The 16137-nt window shown below is 39.6% G+C and overlaps 1 protein-coding gene across 1 annotated transcript; it reads right to left on the bottom strand.

Annotated features, from left to right (window-relative positions):
* Positions 1-2419: 2419 nt before the first annotated feature.
* On the bottom strand, positions 2420-10892 carry HINT1 (histidine triad nucleotide binding protein 1). Its single transcript, XM_027869216.1, has 3 exons — positions 10724-10892; positions 8473-8577; positions 2420-2741 (listed from the first exon to the last, which is right to left on the bottom strand). Exons 1-3 carry the CDS (start codon positions 10832-10834, stop codon positions 2577-2579), a joined length of 381 nt encoding a protein of 126 aa, XP_027725017.1. The 5' UTR covers positions 10835-10892; the 3' UTR covers positions 2420-2576.
* Between the last annotated feature and the right edge of the window lie 5245 nt (positions 10893-16137).

The following is a 16137-nucleotide window of genomic DNA, read 5'->3' as shown; positions in this document are numbered from 1 at the left end:
ACTCCTTTCCTGGCATATGCTCTGGTCTATGAGTGACCACAAGCACTCTTTTCTGCCTTGGCAACTGTGAGGATTCTCTCTCAACCGCCACTACAAGCTCCACCACACCAGCGCTCCTCTTTGCCCCAGGACTGCTCCTTAGAACTGTGACCCTGATCCAAGCACGGGCAAAGCAAGAGAATCCTGCCTCAGCACCAGCAAAGAGATCCCTGCAATCCCCCTCTAATCACCGACTCTATTCCCAGTCTGTCTGTGGGCCAGAAGTTCCCAAAGCAGCCACCGCCCTAGGGCTGAGCTAGAACTGGGGCTGGGACTGAGCTTCTCTCTCACTGCAGTCACAGACTTTTCCCACCGACCTCCTAAGTTGTCTTTGGCATTCGTGGGTTGAAAAGTCTGGAAACCACAACAGCTGCCCATGATTCAGTCCTCTGACGCCTGTTTTGCCTGCCTGACCAGGCTGAACTGCATTCCTCTCCCAGCCAGGCAAGACAGACCTTTCCAATCAACCATTCAGGTTGTCTTAGACTGGAAATTTGTTTCACTCTGTCTTTTTGTGGGTTCTGCTGCTTTAGAGTTTGTTTATAGCAATTTTTTACAGGTATTTGGAGAGGTTTGGGGGAGAGTTCAAGTCACTACTTTTATTCCACCATCTTGGCTGAGCCCTCCCCCTCCCCGCCCCAAGTCTTAGGGGCTGCATTTTGACATCTAGGGTAGCACTCAAATACCCCAATGCTGCACTGTCCTCCGTGTAAATGGATGGAAGTTCATTATCTTGCTTTCCTCTAAAGTTAGGCAGGGGATTTACAGAGAGAGAATGTTTCCTTATAAATGGAAACCATTGCACAGCAAGACAGAAAATCTGCTGTCATTCAGGGCATTTATTTGATTTCCTGGATCCTCACTATTCTCATCAATGCACCAAGTCCATTAAAGTTCCATTAGGATTTCTTTGCCCAAGAAAAAGTTCCTTTCTACCAATTAAGGGAAAGAGAAAAGTCTTAACTGGACCCAGAATACTCAAGATGGATATAGTCTAGGCCTATTGTAATGCACTGAATCCAATGAAAGAAAACAAGCCTTGATGAAATAAAATTTTGCCCATTAAATGACTTACCTCATAAGAAATGGCTTCCCCTTAAATCCACAATAGATATTCATTGATTAATAAGAACAAAGTGAAAAGGTAATCCAACAAAACAGGAAGTGATCCATACCACTCCTCCTCACAGCCACAGATCTGATGTTCCTTATTCCAATTGAAATAAAACACTGAATTCCATGTCAATTACTTTATTCTAGCTTGAATATACTTACCCTTTCGAAGACAGTGTTCTTTAGTAAAAACAGATAAATTTGTTATGGTTCTATTGAGTAAAGAATATTGGAGGCCCATATTAAAATCTTCTTGCTTTCTATGTAATATTCACATTCTTGAAAAGGATAAGCAGATTCAGCTTGGGATTTACCCGGAATTCAATGGTTTCAATTGGAATAAAAAAAATCAACATTGACAAGACTAGTGTTATCAGTAAGGACAGTATGGGACACATCTTGTTTTGTTGGAGGACTTTCTCAATTTGTCCTGATTAATATATGAATATCTATTTTAACTATAATGGGAAACCATTTGTTATACCATCAGTTATTCAATGGGTAAGAGGGTATTTCATCAACACTCATTCTCTTTCTTTGAATTCAAGCCTCCACTCTTCCAGTTGTGAATATTTTCAGGCCAATTAAGCATTTTCTCTATTAATAAGCGGGAATAATTTCCTTTGAGTAGAATATTTCTTGGTCAAAGAAACCCTAATGGAAACTGAATAGAATTGATGCATTATTGATAATGGGGTGGGGGAATGGGATATACGAAGTCAAATAAAAGCCTGAGTCACAGCAGATTCTCTCTCTCTCTCTTTTTTTTTTTTTTAAATTTTTAGGTAATTGGGGTTAAGTGACTTGCCCAGGGTCACACGGCTAGTAAGTGTCAAGTGTTTGATCTGAGGCCTGATTTGAACTCAGGTCCTCCTGACTTCAGGGCCAGTGCTCTATACACTGCGCCACCTAACTGCCCCCCCCCTTTAAAGGAACAAATGGGTACTTAATTTTCTCCTTTGAAGATGAACAGCTACAATAGCGCCCCCCCAATGCAAATTGACAAGTGGCTTCTATAGCAGGTAGTCATTAAATCTCCCATATATTGCTGTTAAACCACACTGATTATGCACTCATTGCCAAACCCAGGATTAAAAAAATTATTTGTAGGTTCTTTACCTCCAACACTTGCTCCCTAAATAGAAACATGTCTAAACACTAAGTAAACTACATTGAACCACTCTTTAAAGTTGTCACCAATTCTAAGGTGTTTTTTTTTAAACAGAGTCCATATATTGGAAAAACTTAAAATAAAAATTTAGTCAGATTCAGAAGCACAGGAAACAGATAACTGTCTTTTATTGTGTACATTTTGAAGTGATTTCCCAATTTCCTGTTTCACCGAAAACACTAAGTATACTCAGCTTAACATATATGCTGTAAACCTGCCTTGCTCCCTAAATAAAACAAATCATTCCAACAATTTATCCAGGAGGCCATTGCATTTGACGTCCTCCAAGGACATGCAGATGGATATGATAGACAGATTGCCCCCCATCTGCACCTTCATTGATCACCATTCGGTATCCTCTCTTCAGACCCAGGTCAGCTGCACATTTCTTGCCAACAATCATTAAGTGTCCAAGAAGCTAGGAAAGAACAAAAATTACATAATCAACACTAGCAACATATAACCTACCACATTTGGATACAAGTAATAAACCATTTATCAAGTTAAAATTTATCCCTAGAAAAAGCCTTTGGACAAATATACCTTCAAATTCTTCACAATTTCACAGATGCTCTTCAGAGAAGATCCCCCCATTGGGTCAATTGTCCTGTGTATTTCTGAGGATACCAGGGAGCACTCTACTATCCCTTACTGTCACCAAGACTGATCCAATCCACTTCTTTGTCCAATCATACATTGTCTTGATACCATTTCTTACATGCAGGTCATTAATGAAAACATGCTGCAAGCTATTTGTGTCCACCCCTGCAGAACTTAAAATGTTGATTTTTCAAAGATTATGCTGTTTCAAGTTTAACCACATATCATTAGAAAAATATCTGTGTTTAAAAAAATGGGTAGAATCTGGGGATTGTGAAAATCATGCTGTAACTTTTCAAATGCTTTTCAGCCTAGTCTCTTCCCCAAGATCAATTCTTGACACAGCACACATACAGTGTCTGTCCTGTATTTACTTGCTCACTCAAAATACTGGCTATCCACCTTCATGTCAGTCTGGGCAATGAGCATTTTTCATTTCTTTCCTGTGAGATGTAATGTGTTGTAATATATACATCACAGGAGCAGCTAGATGGTACATTGGATGGAGTTGGATCTGTATTCAAGGAAGACCTGAGTTCAAATACAGCCTCAGACACTTACTAGTTGAGTGACCCTGGGCAAGTCACTTAACGTTTTATCTGTTTCCTCACCTACAAAATGGGGGGAAATTATGGCCAACTACTTCCCAAGGTTGTTTTGAGGATCACATGAGATAACTGTAAAACTTTAGCACAGTGCTTGGCACATAGTAAATGCTATATACAAGTTAGCAATTATTATTATTTACAGAAAAGTCTTCAATCTGCATTGATGGAAGACATTTCCATACTGAAGCTCCCATCTTGCTGAAATCTTAGATCCAAACAAACAAAGAATTTTTCAAAACAATTTAAGTTTTTGGGGGCAGCTAGATCGGCCCTGAAGTCAGGAGGACCCGAGTTCAAATCCGATCTCAGACCAAACACTTGACACTTACTAGCTGTGTGACTCTGGGCAAGTCACTTAACCCCAACTGCCTTTAAAAAAAAAAACAAAACAAACCAAAAAAAAAAACAATAAAAGAATTTAAGTTTTAAGAGCTTAAAATTACATTAAGAGTTTAGTAACATCCTATATTTACTGCTGGAAGGGACCTTAGAGGCCACAGTCCAACCCCTTCTTGTTTTACAGGTAAGGAGGCTGAGGTCAAATGACTTGCCCAAAGTTAAACAATTATTAAGTAGCAGTGCTGAGATTTGAAGCCAGGGCCACTAACTTCAAATCCATCCCTTTTCCCATTACACCACCAGATAGTTAGGCTGACCTCTTCTGAGTCATCATTAATCCCAATGAGGGAGGCCTGTAATGTTGTAAAGCTCAATGCAACCAGCCAAAACTTAAAGGACTTTACCATTCAAAGAAAATCCCTCTTCTACTTGGAACTTCTGAGGTACATTCTCCCATGACATGACCAAATAGACATTTTTATATGTTCATAATATATACACATGTATCAATCATGCTTTACTTGACAATAATCAAAGGGACACTAAAAAGAATTACTGTGCTGGTTTTTCAGCAAACATCATATATTTTTAACATATGTATGAAATACTCCTTGCTGAAGCAAGTATTTTTCTCTAATAAAGAAAGTGGGATATTATATTCTCTGCAGTAAATTGTCTGCCAATAAAGGTGTGGTCTCCAACAGTGAGTCACTTTTCTTTCAAGTTTTATCTATAAATGCTCTTGGGATGATGTGATTCATTTGGGTAGACTGATGTTTTTTTGGGAAAATACTGCTTCTAATCTTCTGCCATCCTCCTGTACTGGGAGTTCCAAAAGTCTCAGTGCAGCTTTAAGCTTTAAGCCTTAGGGATACACTGTACAGTGTTTTATAAATGAGTTTGTATCCTAAAATCATTTTACTTTTAGCTATATAACTCCATTTGGAAAGGAGATCAAATGTTTGCTCAGTAAGGCAAACTCTTTAGGCTTTTGCAGGAAATGATGACAATTAATGTCATTATGTCTGCTTGTTTTCATTTATCTACAATGACAATTTTTAAGAGGTCAAGTTGGATATCAAATCTCAAACCTGAGCTAAAGTTTCCAATATACTTTCCACCATCCTTCCGAAGTCAATATCAAATTTAGCTTCTGAAGACCTCATCAAATTCTTCATAGAATTTCTTTACTTCAGCCCCCGTCACAACTATTGGCAAATAAGCTGTAATTATCTTCATAGTGATCTTTTTGTTTATGCCCATCACGAATACTGAAAGACAAGTGCTTAGCACAGTACTTGGAACATAAGAAGCATTTAATAAGTAGTTAGTGACTGACAAGGTAACTAAATGTGTTGTTTCTATGTTATCGAGTATTTGTACTTGGCAAAGATCAACTTCACTAACTCCTTTTTTTGCCTTTGCAAGGAAAACCCATGCCATCTATCCGCTTAGTCAAAACTTTGTGGACTTTGGATTTTACTTATTGCAAGAATACCAGTACTAATATAATTTCAATCTGCTAGCAGTCCATCAATTCATTGGGTCATTGGACAAAGATCTCACATTTAGAGTAACAATAGTTAACATTTATAATTAACAACATCAATATAAGATAATTAACCGTTGTTTGTAAGTAACAGGATGTTTACAAACCATGCTAATATAATATGCTCCTTAGCACCTACTGTTCTCTTTTCTGCCATTCCATTGACATCACAGAAGAATCTGGATTTAATTTAATACATTAAGTTTTTCTTTCTTTCTTGGTTGTCATGACCAAAGAATTCATTATCCAATAGACTGTAAGCTCCCTGAAGGGAAGGGGATGTTCCATTTATGTCTTTATATCCTCAACATCTGACATGGTGTTTGGCACACAGCAAGGACTTAATGAACACTTACCCTTGTTGGTTGATCACCTACAGGCAAATCTACTGGTGATGAGTTTCTCCTTGCCTAGCTAGATTGGCTCTCAGACTGTGGATTGATTCAGTCTGTCTCCAGGCCCAAACACAAACCCTTTTCAGCAAGGTAGAAACTGATGAAGTATAATAGCAACTTAAGAACTCAAGACTACCTCTCCATGCCACAATAAAGCATCTTAGAAAGATTTTGTAAAGGATAATAAATGACAAATAAAATAATTTGTAATTCTGGACAAGAGACAGAGAAGAAAATGAACCTTGATAAATTGTATTTTCTAATCATAAGCCAATATAAAGTTAACCTTCTTAAAACATTTTCTCATTATTTTCCTTCAACCTCTAATAAAATCTTTTCCCATAAACTATTTGTTTAGATTTCTAAGGTAAAGGAGAAATATCATTGATGAGGAATGAAACTAGTTTTGCTTCTCTAGGAAATTCATTTCAATCATAATTAGATAAAACATACCTATTTACAGTATCTAAAAATAAATCAGTACTGTCATTAAGTTTTGGTAAAGGCACAATTAGTATTTTAAATCATATAACATGAGAGAAAAAATAGAATATTATTACCATGACCCTACCCAATTAATTTCTGAGGAGGAAATATGGGGTATTTCAACAAAATGGACACACACCAGTGACCCATGTACTCATGCAGTGTGATGTATTGGATAGAAGACTGGGATTGGAGTCAGAAAAACCTGAGTTCAAGTATTGTAATTAACAAGTCACTTAATCTTACAGTGCTCCCCCAAGCAACTCTAAGATCACAAGCTACAGAAAAACTGCAGAAAGTTTCCACACTGACATTCCTTGGACAGACAAAATCACAAGTATACATTAAAAAAATTATATATTTATTTGTAATGAATATTAAGACATTAAGCGCATAAGGAAACAAATGGTTAAAAAGTTCAACATCAACCCCATGTAATTCTGAATGTTTTATCATACATTAAAATAACCCTAAACATTTTTCTAAGATTTTCCCCTGTCATTCTTGGACTCAGGGGTGAAGAACCTGCTGTCACATGTGGCCTTTCAGGTACTTGTGTGAGGTCTTTCGACTAAGTCCAAGTTTTACAGAACAAATCCTTTTATTAAGGGGATTTGTTCTTTGAAGTTTTGATTCAGTCAAAAGGCTGCACTTGAAGACCTAGAGGGATACATGTGGCCTTGAGGCCGCAGGTTCCCCACCCCTGTTCTGGGTAGATCTGTATCTAATCATCTCTATTTCAAACTAATCCAATGACTATGAAATGCTTAGTTTTATTTCTGAACAGATATTTCATTACTTGAATATCTGACATGATTTTACCATCTTCCTCCTTTTAAAAATTCCTATCAGATCTTAACAGCTAGCAATTACACGGCGCTTTAAGGTTTTCAAAGCCTTTATACAGATCACTTCATCCTCAGAACCCTGAGAGGCAGATGCCATCATCTCACTTTTACAGAAGAGCAAACTGAGGCCAACAGAGGTTGAGTGCCTTGCCCAGAGTCATACAATTAGTATGTGAGGCAGAATTCTAACTCAGATCTTCCTGACTCAAAGTTGGGCACTGTGTCCCCTAGGCTAACTCAACTGTCTAGGCATAAGTTATGTCAACTACTGGTTTTAAAATACAATGCTAAAAACTTTCTAGTTACATGTGTCAATGTCTTAACATTTAAATCATGTATACTTTTTACTTAAAGTTTTCTCTGCAGATATTGTATATTTTCTTCCCAGTAAGAAAAAAAAAGAAACCCCCTCTTGAAAGTTTAATGAAAAGTACCCCCAAAAATCTAATGTTGTTTGTTCTGAGTAATCAAACACTGAGAGATATTTAACTGTGTAATAAAAGAAATAATCTGATAAACACCCTAGGTCTTTAGTAGAAAAATTTCAAAGAATTAAAAGAAAAGATAGGCAGGATCCCAAGGTCTGAAAATCTGAAAGAAAAACTAGTTAAATAACAAAAACCTCATTACACAAATCAAAATGATTCCAAAGAGGAAAAACCTGCATTAAGTAATGTACCGTGAGTACCCACTGTGATGGAGGTTATCTGTCTGCAGGCAGCCATGATCAGAACATATCTGGAGGACTGAATCCAGTTCTGCGTGCTAGCAGCCTGCATTTTATGAGAAACATTCTCACAGCCAGAGAATGACAAAGATAGTGAGAGGATTAGCAATAATGGCATATTAAGAATTAGTTGAAGAAACTGATGATACTTAATTGAGAACAGAAAGAACTGACTTCTCAGTTTCTTCAGCAGGCCTGCAGCACACTGCCTTGTGTTAAAATCACTACCAACTTGCTTTCAGTGTTCAACAAATACTGATTAATGCTAACAGAGGAAATCAGAATAAATGCAAGCCTTTTCCTAAAATAAACATAAGCAGCCAAAATTAAAAGAAAAGCTAGAAGGTAGACAAAATACCAGTATTCAGATACTCCTCTGCAGAAATACCGACTTTGAAAACGAATGTTTTATAAATTGTTCTAAAATGTAGCTTTCAAGAATGTTATTTTTTCAACTTTAAAAAGCAAAGGTACGTGGCCTCAGACCAAACACTAGACACTTAATAGCTTGTGACCCTGGCCAAGTCACTTAACCCCAACTGCCTTCCCCCCCAAAAAAAGCAAAAGGGAAAAAAAGTTCTTATTATATTTACTTACATTTTCATCTTCTTCTTCTGCAACAGATATCTGGGTAATGGGTTTCTTAGGTATCACCAGGAAATGAGTTGGGGCTTGTGGGGAAACATCATGGAAAGCAAGACACTAGGGTAAAAAAGAGAAACATAAAAGTTTCTGTAGGTCAAAAAATAACTCAAATTCTAGATAGTATACATTATCCATATAAACTTATTAGAATAATAAGCCTTAAGGGGAAAAAAAAAACTCAAGAGGGGTTAGATTCCAATATTTTGATACTGGCTGCTCCTTTACTGTATGTATACATACAAACACACATATACTTATAATGGACTCCCTGTCAACCTTACTAAAATATCACGATTACTATACACCACCACAATATATGTGTACTTTACATCAAGTTATTCTGTTGTTCAGAAAAAAATGCACCAGTAAAAACATCTAACTGGTAAGATGTCCAAGAAGCAACTGATGAATATTAGTTAACCTTACTATTAATGACATTACATTTCTTCCCCCCCCCAGGTAATTAACAGAAGGGACTGAATAGAGAGGTCTTAGTACCTTGTTTTTTTGCTTCAAAATATATAATAATTCTGAAAGTAAAACCTACATAGATGCTGAAAATAAGTACCAACGTTTACCATGCACTTTCAATTTTTTTTTTGGAGAGGGTCTGAGCACAAGTATACCATACACTTTCTTAATGAAATGAAACAGCACTTTCCTTTGCTATTTATAAACCATAAACCATTTATAAACCTTACCTCAAGTAAAATCTTGAGACAAAGAAGAGGTCAAATCTGGGTTACCTGAACCTTCTTTTAAATGTGTTTGGGGGTAATTACATTTGAGTCAGGTAGATTAGATTTGAAGACCAATTCAATAAATTCAGTTAAAAGAACAATTTTTCAAGTTCCTACTTTGAGAAATGATAGGAACTGAAAAGTATACAAGTAAAATTATTCCTGACTTCAGGGAGCTTACATTGCCCTGGTGAGTGGTTGGAGATAGAGGTGGTAGATGGGATACAGTTAGGTTGAGACTTCGGCAAATCCCTTCCCCTCAAGGACAGTTTCTCCATTTATAAAACACAACAGTGGGCTAGAGGACTGCAGAGGTCCATTTCAGGTCTGACACAGACAGTGTTGTTGCTATTCTACTAGGACTTTGAACATAACCAGAATTTTAACAGAATCGCACCTCCAAGTAAAAATGTTTCTATGACTAAGGTAAAAAAGAGTTAAGAACTTCACGTGGCCTCATGGTTATTTTTCATTCCTGTGGAACCAGTGTGTTTGATTTGGCAAAGTGCCAGGTTTCAAAGGTTATTCTTGTCGCTACTGCTGCGCTTGTAGAGGTTATTCCCCCCCCAATGCCTGTCCAGTGCCTCCTGTCCCTCAGATCCCGGTCCCCCGCAGGCACCACTAGAAAGCTGGAGCAGCGCTGTGAACGATCAGATTCCTGACCTCTCAGAGCGCTGCCAAGATTGCCGTACTCCCCGCAACCCCCGCCGGGGCACGCAGCATGGCGACTGCGGGGCTGGAATCTCAAAGGCAGAAGAAACGCGCCACCCTCTCCCTGGACGCCTCCTCCCCCCTCTCCAGATAGCGTCCTTTCTGGTGGTGAAGGGTCGGCACAGAGGCCTTGTTAACAGATGGCCTTTCCTGGAGGTAGGGCAGGGAGGTCAGGGGGAGCCCCGGGGCCGGCTTTATGTTGCCGCAGCAGTTCTGAGAGCAGACGAGGCGGGCTCGGGGCCCGAGCGAAGGGGAGGCGGACGGAACCCCATCTCCCCGCCCCCCGGGGTCCCCAAGGCCTTTTATTCCCGGCTTAGCGGGAAAGGCTCCGGACACGGTCCCACAACTAGCCGAGAGACCGGCTGCAGGACGAGGACCGCGGGCTGGGAACTGACAAGTTCCAGTAAGGTACGGGACAAATCTTCCAGTCCCTCCCTTTCCTTTCCTTTTATTCAAACCAAACCAAACCAAACCAAGCCAAACGCCGTCGCCCGGAGAAGGGCAGCGGCACGCACGAGGTCCCAGTCATTGCTGGCTGGGCATGGGTGGGGTTTTCTGGGGAGCTTCTCCTCCAGGAGAGGGAAGGGCGGCGCCAGTAACAGCCGGCATGACTTTACAACAGTTCAGGGGCTCCCCCTTCCCCCCACGTCCCGGGGTCCCCCACCCCCGCACCTCGCGCTGCTGCCGCCTCAGCCGGGGATGCTCCGGCACGTCCCCGCGCCCGCCTCCGCCCTCTTCTTTCCCATTCCTACCCGGTCATCCTCAAAAATGATTTTGGCCGGGATTTCCTTGCGAATTATTTTCCCGAAGATGGTGTCTCCCCCGGGCTGGGCAGTCTGCGCCTTGCTTATCTCATCTGCCATCGCGGCGGCTCCCGCAGCCTCCCGCAGCCGGCTCCCGCCGCAGCCTCCGCCCGGGCGCCTGCCGGACAGCACTTCCCTGTGAGCGCCGCGCGCCCCGCCACTGCGCCTGCGCACACCCGCAGGCGAAAGCCACGTGGGAGCTTAGCTTGCAGATTCTTCCGTTGGGTTTGAGTCTCAAAGGCGGTGAAAACTTATTAAATAGGGAAAATACATAGGTAGCGGCCAAAGAAAAACAGCGCTAGCAGAAACCCCGTAGGAGTGAGAGCCCTTCTACCGACGCCTCACTCACCACTCTTTTTTCTTTTCTTACCTATCTCTCCAGTCGGCTAGAAATCAGCATTTGCTGTTTACACTGAAACTGGCTTTGGCAAGTAATATTGAGCATGCTCTAGAACTGAGCTCCAGCTCTAAGGACTGGGTGGAAAGTGTAGGCACTGCGCCTGCTGTAAAGAGAGCTGGCTGTGGTTTTTAGCCTAATGACGGCGTAGTCTCTGTGTTGGTCTCAGGATGTTACAGCCGAAGAGGTCATAGTCTTTTTTTTTTTTTTCCATTTTATAAAAAAAACAAACTGGCTCAGAACCGCTCGTGGCAAATACAAGATGAGGCTCCAGTCTGATTTCAAGTCATGCATTCCACTGCATCACTGCTGCCTCTCCGGTAGGAGAAAAGCTTGGATTTTTTTTTTAAGGGTCATCCTGTCAGATTGTTCAGAAGGCAATACTCAACGAAAAAGTCCACTTTGCAATGCACATGAGTATTAAAATAAGGAGAGTATGAGACATGGTTCTGTAAGCACTAAAGAATTAAAAACATGCTAATTTTCCTATAAAGTTATCTCAGCAGTTTTTTAGGTTTCAGAACTAATATGAGTTGTAACTATCCTGGGGCTTATTAGTTGAAAACATCTGTTAGGACAATTATTTGTCGATCTTTCATTCTTGATCTTTCTGCAGTAATTGCCAGCACTGGCTATTCCTCTGGAATACTCTTTTCTTCTTGAAAAAGCCAAGTAGCACAACGGATAAAGTGCTGGGTCTACCTCAGTCCCCCCAACCACAAAAAAGGGATAATAATAGCAGGGTTGTTGTTAGGATCATGAGATATTTGTAAATTACTTAGCACTGAGGTTGGCACATGGTAAGCACTTCTACCTGAAGACTCTCTCGGTTGCCTTGGCTGGTTCATCATGACCAAACAGAGGGCAAGACTTTAACCTGAGTCCTCTTCTCTCTCTATACTCTCTCTCAAGAAAGTCTTACCAGTTCCCATGGGTTTAATTTTCATTTCTATACAGATGATTCCTAGATCTCGTTTCTCTCTCTCCTGAGCTCTAGTAATACATTGTCAACTAACTAGTTGACATTTCAACAACATGGATGTCCTATAGACTTAGATGTTTGTGATAATTCAATATATGCAAAATAGAACTTGCCTAGTTCTGGCAAGGGCACTATCACTTCTCAGTTTCCCAGGTTCCCAAACTCAGCATTATCCTTGACTCATTTTTCTTCACCACACAGATAAATTCAGCTGCCAAATTGTTTTTTCTATTTTCACAACATCTCTTACATCTGACCCTTCTCACTACTCACATGGGTCACCATCTTTATTCAGGTCTTCATAATCTCTCACCTGTACCAGATTGCTCCCCTCTCTAATCCAACCTCTTCCCAGATGACAAAGTGATACTCCTTAAGCCCAAGTCTGATGACATCACTCAGAATCCTATTTAAGGAGTCATTTCAGTGACAATTTCTCTAGGATGAAATAGAAACTTCTCTCTTTGGTATTTAGATCTTTTTACAATCTGGCCCCAATCTACCTTTCAATCAATCAATGAGTATTTATTAATCACCTACCATATGCCAAGATGTGTGCTGTGCTGGATGCTAGGGATACAAATAAAAAAGAAACAATCCTACTCACAATGAGCTTATGTCCCCTCTAAAGGTGAAGATATATATGTAAAAATATATATCTTCATTCACAACATGACTAATGTGGAAATATATTTAATTTAAATTAATTTATTATTATTAATTTATTAAAATAAATTAATATATAATTGTACATGGATAACCTATATCAGATTGTCTGCTGTCTTGGGGCGGGGCAGGGAATGCACTGGAGACAGAAGATAGAAGTTCCAGGATGAGGAATAGAGAGAAGGCCATTTTGGCTGGATCACGGAGTGCCAGAAGGAGTAGTAATATCTAATGGGGCTGAGAAGGTAGGTTGACGCCAAGTTATATATGGCTTTAAAAGCTAAAAAAAGTTTATATTTTATCCTACAGGCAATACTATTAGAGTTGTCTAAGTAGGAGAGTCACAAAGCTAAATCTGCCCTTAAAAATTACTTTGGCAGCAGTGTGTAGAATGTGTTGGAATAGACAAGACTTGAAGCAGAGAAACCAATTGGTAGGCTGTTGTAAAATCTAGAGAGTGGTGGTGAAGGCCTGCATTAGGGTTATAGCTGTCTAAATGCAGAGACAATCAATTTAGAGACACTATGAAAGTACAAAAAGGAAGATTTGGAAAATGACTGGATGTGTTGAGGATATTGCTAAGTTTACAAACTGAGACACTGATGGTACCTTTGATAGGAATAGGGAAGACAGGTAGAGGGATGAGGTTAGGGGCAAAGTTAATGAGTTCAGTTTTAGACATGTTGAATTTGTTTGAGGTATCTCTAGAACATCCAATTTTAATATCTAAAAGGCAGTTAAATATTATGGATTACTCCTTATAGGCCAGCCAAACTGTGCTTCTTACTATTACACATACACAATATTCCATCTCCCATGTGGTCCAAGGTCAGTGTCTTGTTCTGGCTCTCCCCTATGCTTTGAATGCAGTCCCTCTCACCTCCTCCTCTTGGAATACCTTGTTTCCTTAAAGACTCAACTCAGGCACCACCTGCCACAAGTAACAGACTGATTCCAGGCCAGGGGAGGCTGGGGCATCCTCTTTCATTAAGAACCCATGCAAACTGGTTTCAGATCTAGGGAAATCTATCTTCTGAAGAAAGAGGTCAGCTGTTTTCTCACCATTTCTAATTCTTTATGACCCCACCACAGAGCCCTGAAGAACATCACTTAAAGCTTTGGTTTGGCTCATATCTTCCTGTAAGGGAATAGAAAGGTAATCACTATACAAAATAAATCAGGCATAAAACAGCTATTTATTTTCACCACACAAAAGAAATGCTTAAAACACACACATACAAAATAAGCACAGATGAATATTTAATTTAAAACACAATATAGTAATCAATAACTCCAATATCCTTCCAGGAGTCAAAACATTGAAACATGAGTCATTTACTTGGACTGTTAACTAGGCATTCATCACCTCCACCGTAGCTCTACAATGTCTGAACCAATCTCACAAAATTCATGTCTTTTGACAAGTCAGGCCAGATTCATTACCTCTTTGTGGCTGCCTTCTCTAAGATGCAGTTGCAGAAACCTAATCCTATAGCTAGCTGACTCCAAATAGAAGATCAATTAACTCCCGTAGAAAGGGACATCTCAGGATCTATCTTTGGTCACCTATGTTCAGTGAAAGAAACAGAAGCAGAAGAGGCAACCAGAAGCTTAAGACTCACACTCGCCTAGGAAGCAGAACTTCTTTTTTTTAAGAGTCTCAAAGTATTCCTGGGGACTAACATTTGGAAGTAATTCCACTTTATTTTAAAATTCAGTAAAGACTTATTAAGAATAATTAGGAAAGGGGCAGCTAAGTGGCGCAGTGGATAGAGCACCAGCCCTGAAGTCAGGAGGCCTTGAGTTCAAATCCGACCTCAGACAGATGATATTCACTAGCTGTGTGACCCTGGCCAAGTCACTTAACCCGACTGCCTCACCAAAAAAAACAAAAAAAAAATAATTATGAAACAAAAACCTAAGCTTCTTAAACAAAATGAGTTGTCAAGCAGCCTGACAACTCATTTTGCATAACAACTTCAGAAGAATAAAACTGTAAAGTCAAATAGAATGAATGAAAAGCATTACTACAGACTTAATTTCCTGGGAAAGGTCTAGGAATACTTGGAATTTATCAAGGAGTCCACTCCATAAGATCAGCCACCACTGGAAAAGAGGAAGAGGGAGTCTCAAGGACAGGGTGGAGAGGGGATTCTCAATTCTCTATGATATACAGTGGAGGTGGGAATTCAGGGCCTGGAGATCTTTGTATCTCGGTATGCTAAGGTAGCCACAGGAATTAACAAATTAAGATTGAGAAAATCCTGTATCATAAACACTTTTGTCAGAGTTGTTCCTATATACCAATGGAGTTACAGATGCCATTTGTTTGCAGATTTCAAATTTTTGCTTGAATCAAACCTAAAGAGAGTAATACAAACTAACTTTAGTCACTAGTCTAAAAAGATTTCAACTTCACAACAGATTTTACAACCTTTTTTACTCTTCCCCTCACTTTTTGCATACTCAAACATTTTCATTTTTTCCCATTATCAAAATGTTGAAATTCCTATTATGTTTGAGTCCCACATTCAAAGAAAGAACTGTGCTCTATTTATTGCTGGATACTACATTTTCAGGACCTTGATAAGCTGGAGGGTAACAAGGATGGTGAGAATGCAATTCCCTTGAGAGCAGGGATTGTGTTATTCTTATATTTGTGTCTGCAATACATATGTTCAGTTGCCTTACACATAGATGGAATTTACTAAATTAAATTGAATTGTAACCCACAACTTATGGGTCCTGATTGAGGGAAATGTAATATTGAGCCCAGAGAAGATGAAAGGGATACAAAACAAACTGTCTTAGAATTTAAAGTGCCTTCATGGAAAAAAGAGCAATTAATCAACAAGCAGTTATTAAGCACCTATTAAGTGGCAGTGACTGTTCTAGGTCCTGCAGTCACAAAAGAAAAAAACGACATAGTCCTGGCTGTCAAGAAGTTTAATGATAATGGAGGAGACAACAAACTTCAGTGTATTCCTTACTGCCTTTGGAATCAAATATAAAATCCTGTTTGGATTATAAAAACCCCCTACCTTTCTAGTATTCTTACACCTTATGCTGCACCACATAACCTTCAATTTAGTGACACTGACCTCTTTCCTTTTCCTTAGACATGACACTCCAATTTTCTGACTCTCGGTATTTTCACTGGCTGACTCCCATGCCTGGAACACTGTTTCTCCTCATCTCTACCTCCTAGCTGCCCTGGCCACCTTTGAGAAATTAGCTAATGTATCACATTCTGCAAGAAGCCTTTCCTGATCCCTCTCAAAGCTAGTGCTTTTCCTTTTTTGATTATTTCCAATTTAT

Source organism: Vombatus ursinus, unplaced genomic scaffold (assembly GCF_900497805.2).
Source record: "Vombatus ursinus unplaced genomic scaffold, bare-nosed wombat genome assembly UNPS02014792.1, whole genome shotgun sequence".
Classification (NCBI taxonomy): Eukaryota; Metazoa; Chordata; class Mammalia; order Diprotodontia; family Vombatidae; genus Vombatus; species Vombatus ursinus.
This window is presented reverse-complemented; position numbering and strand designations above follow the sequence as displayed.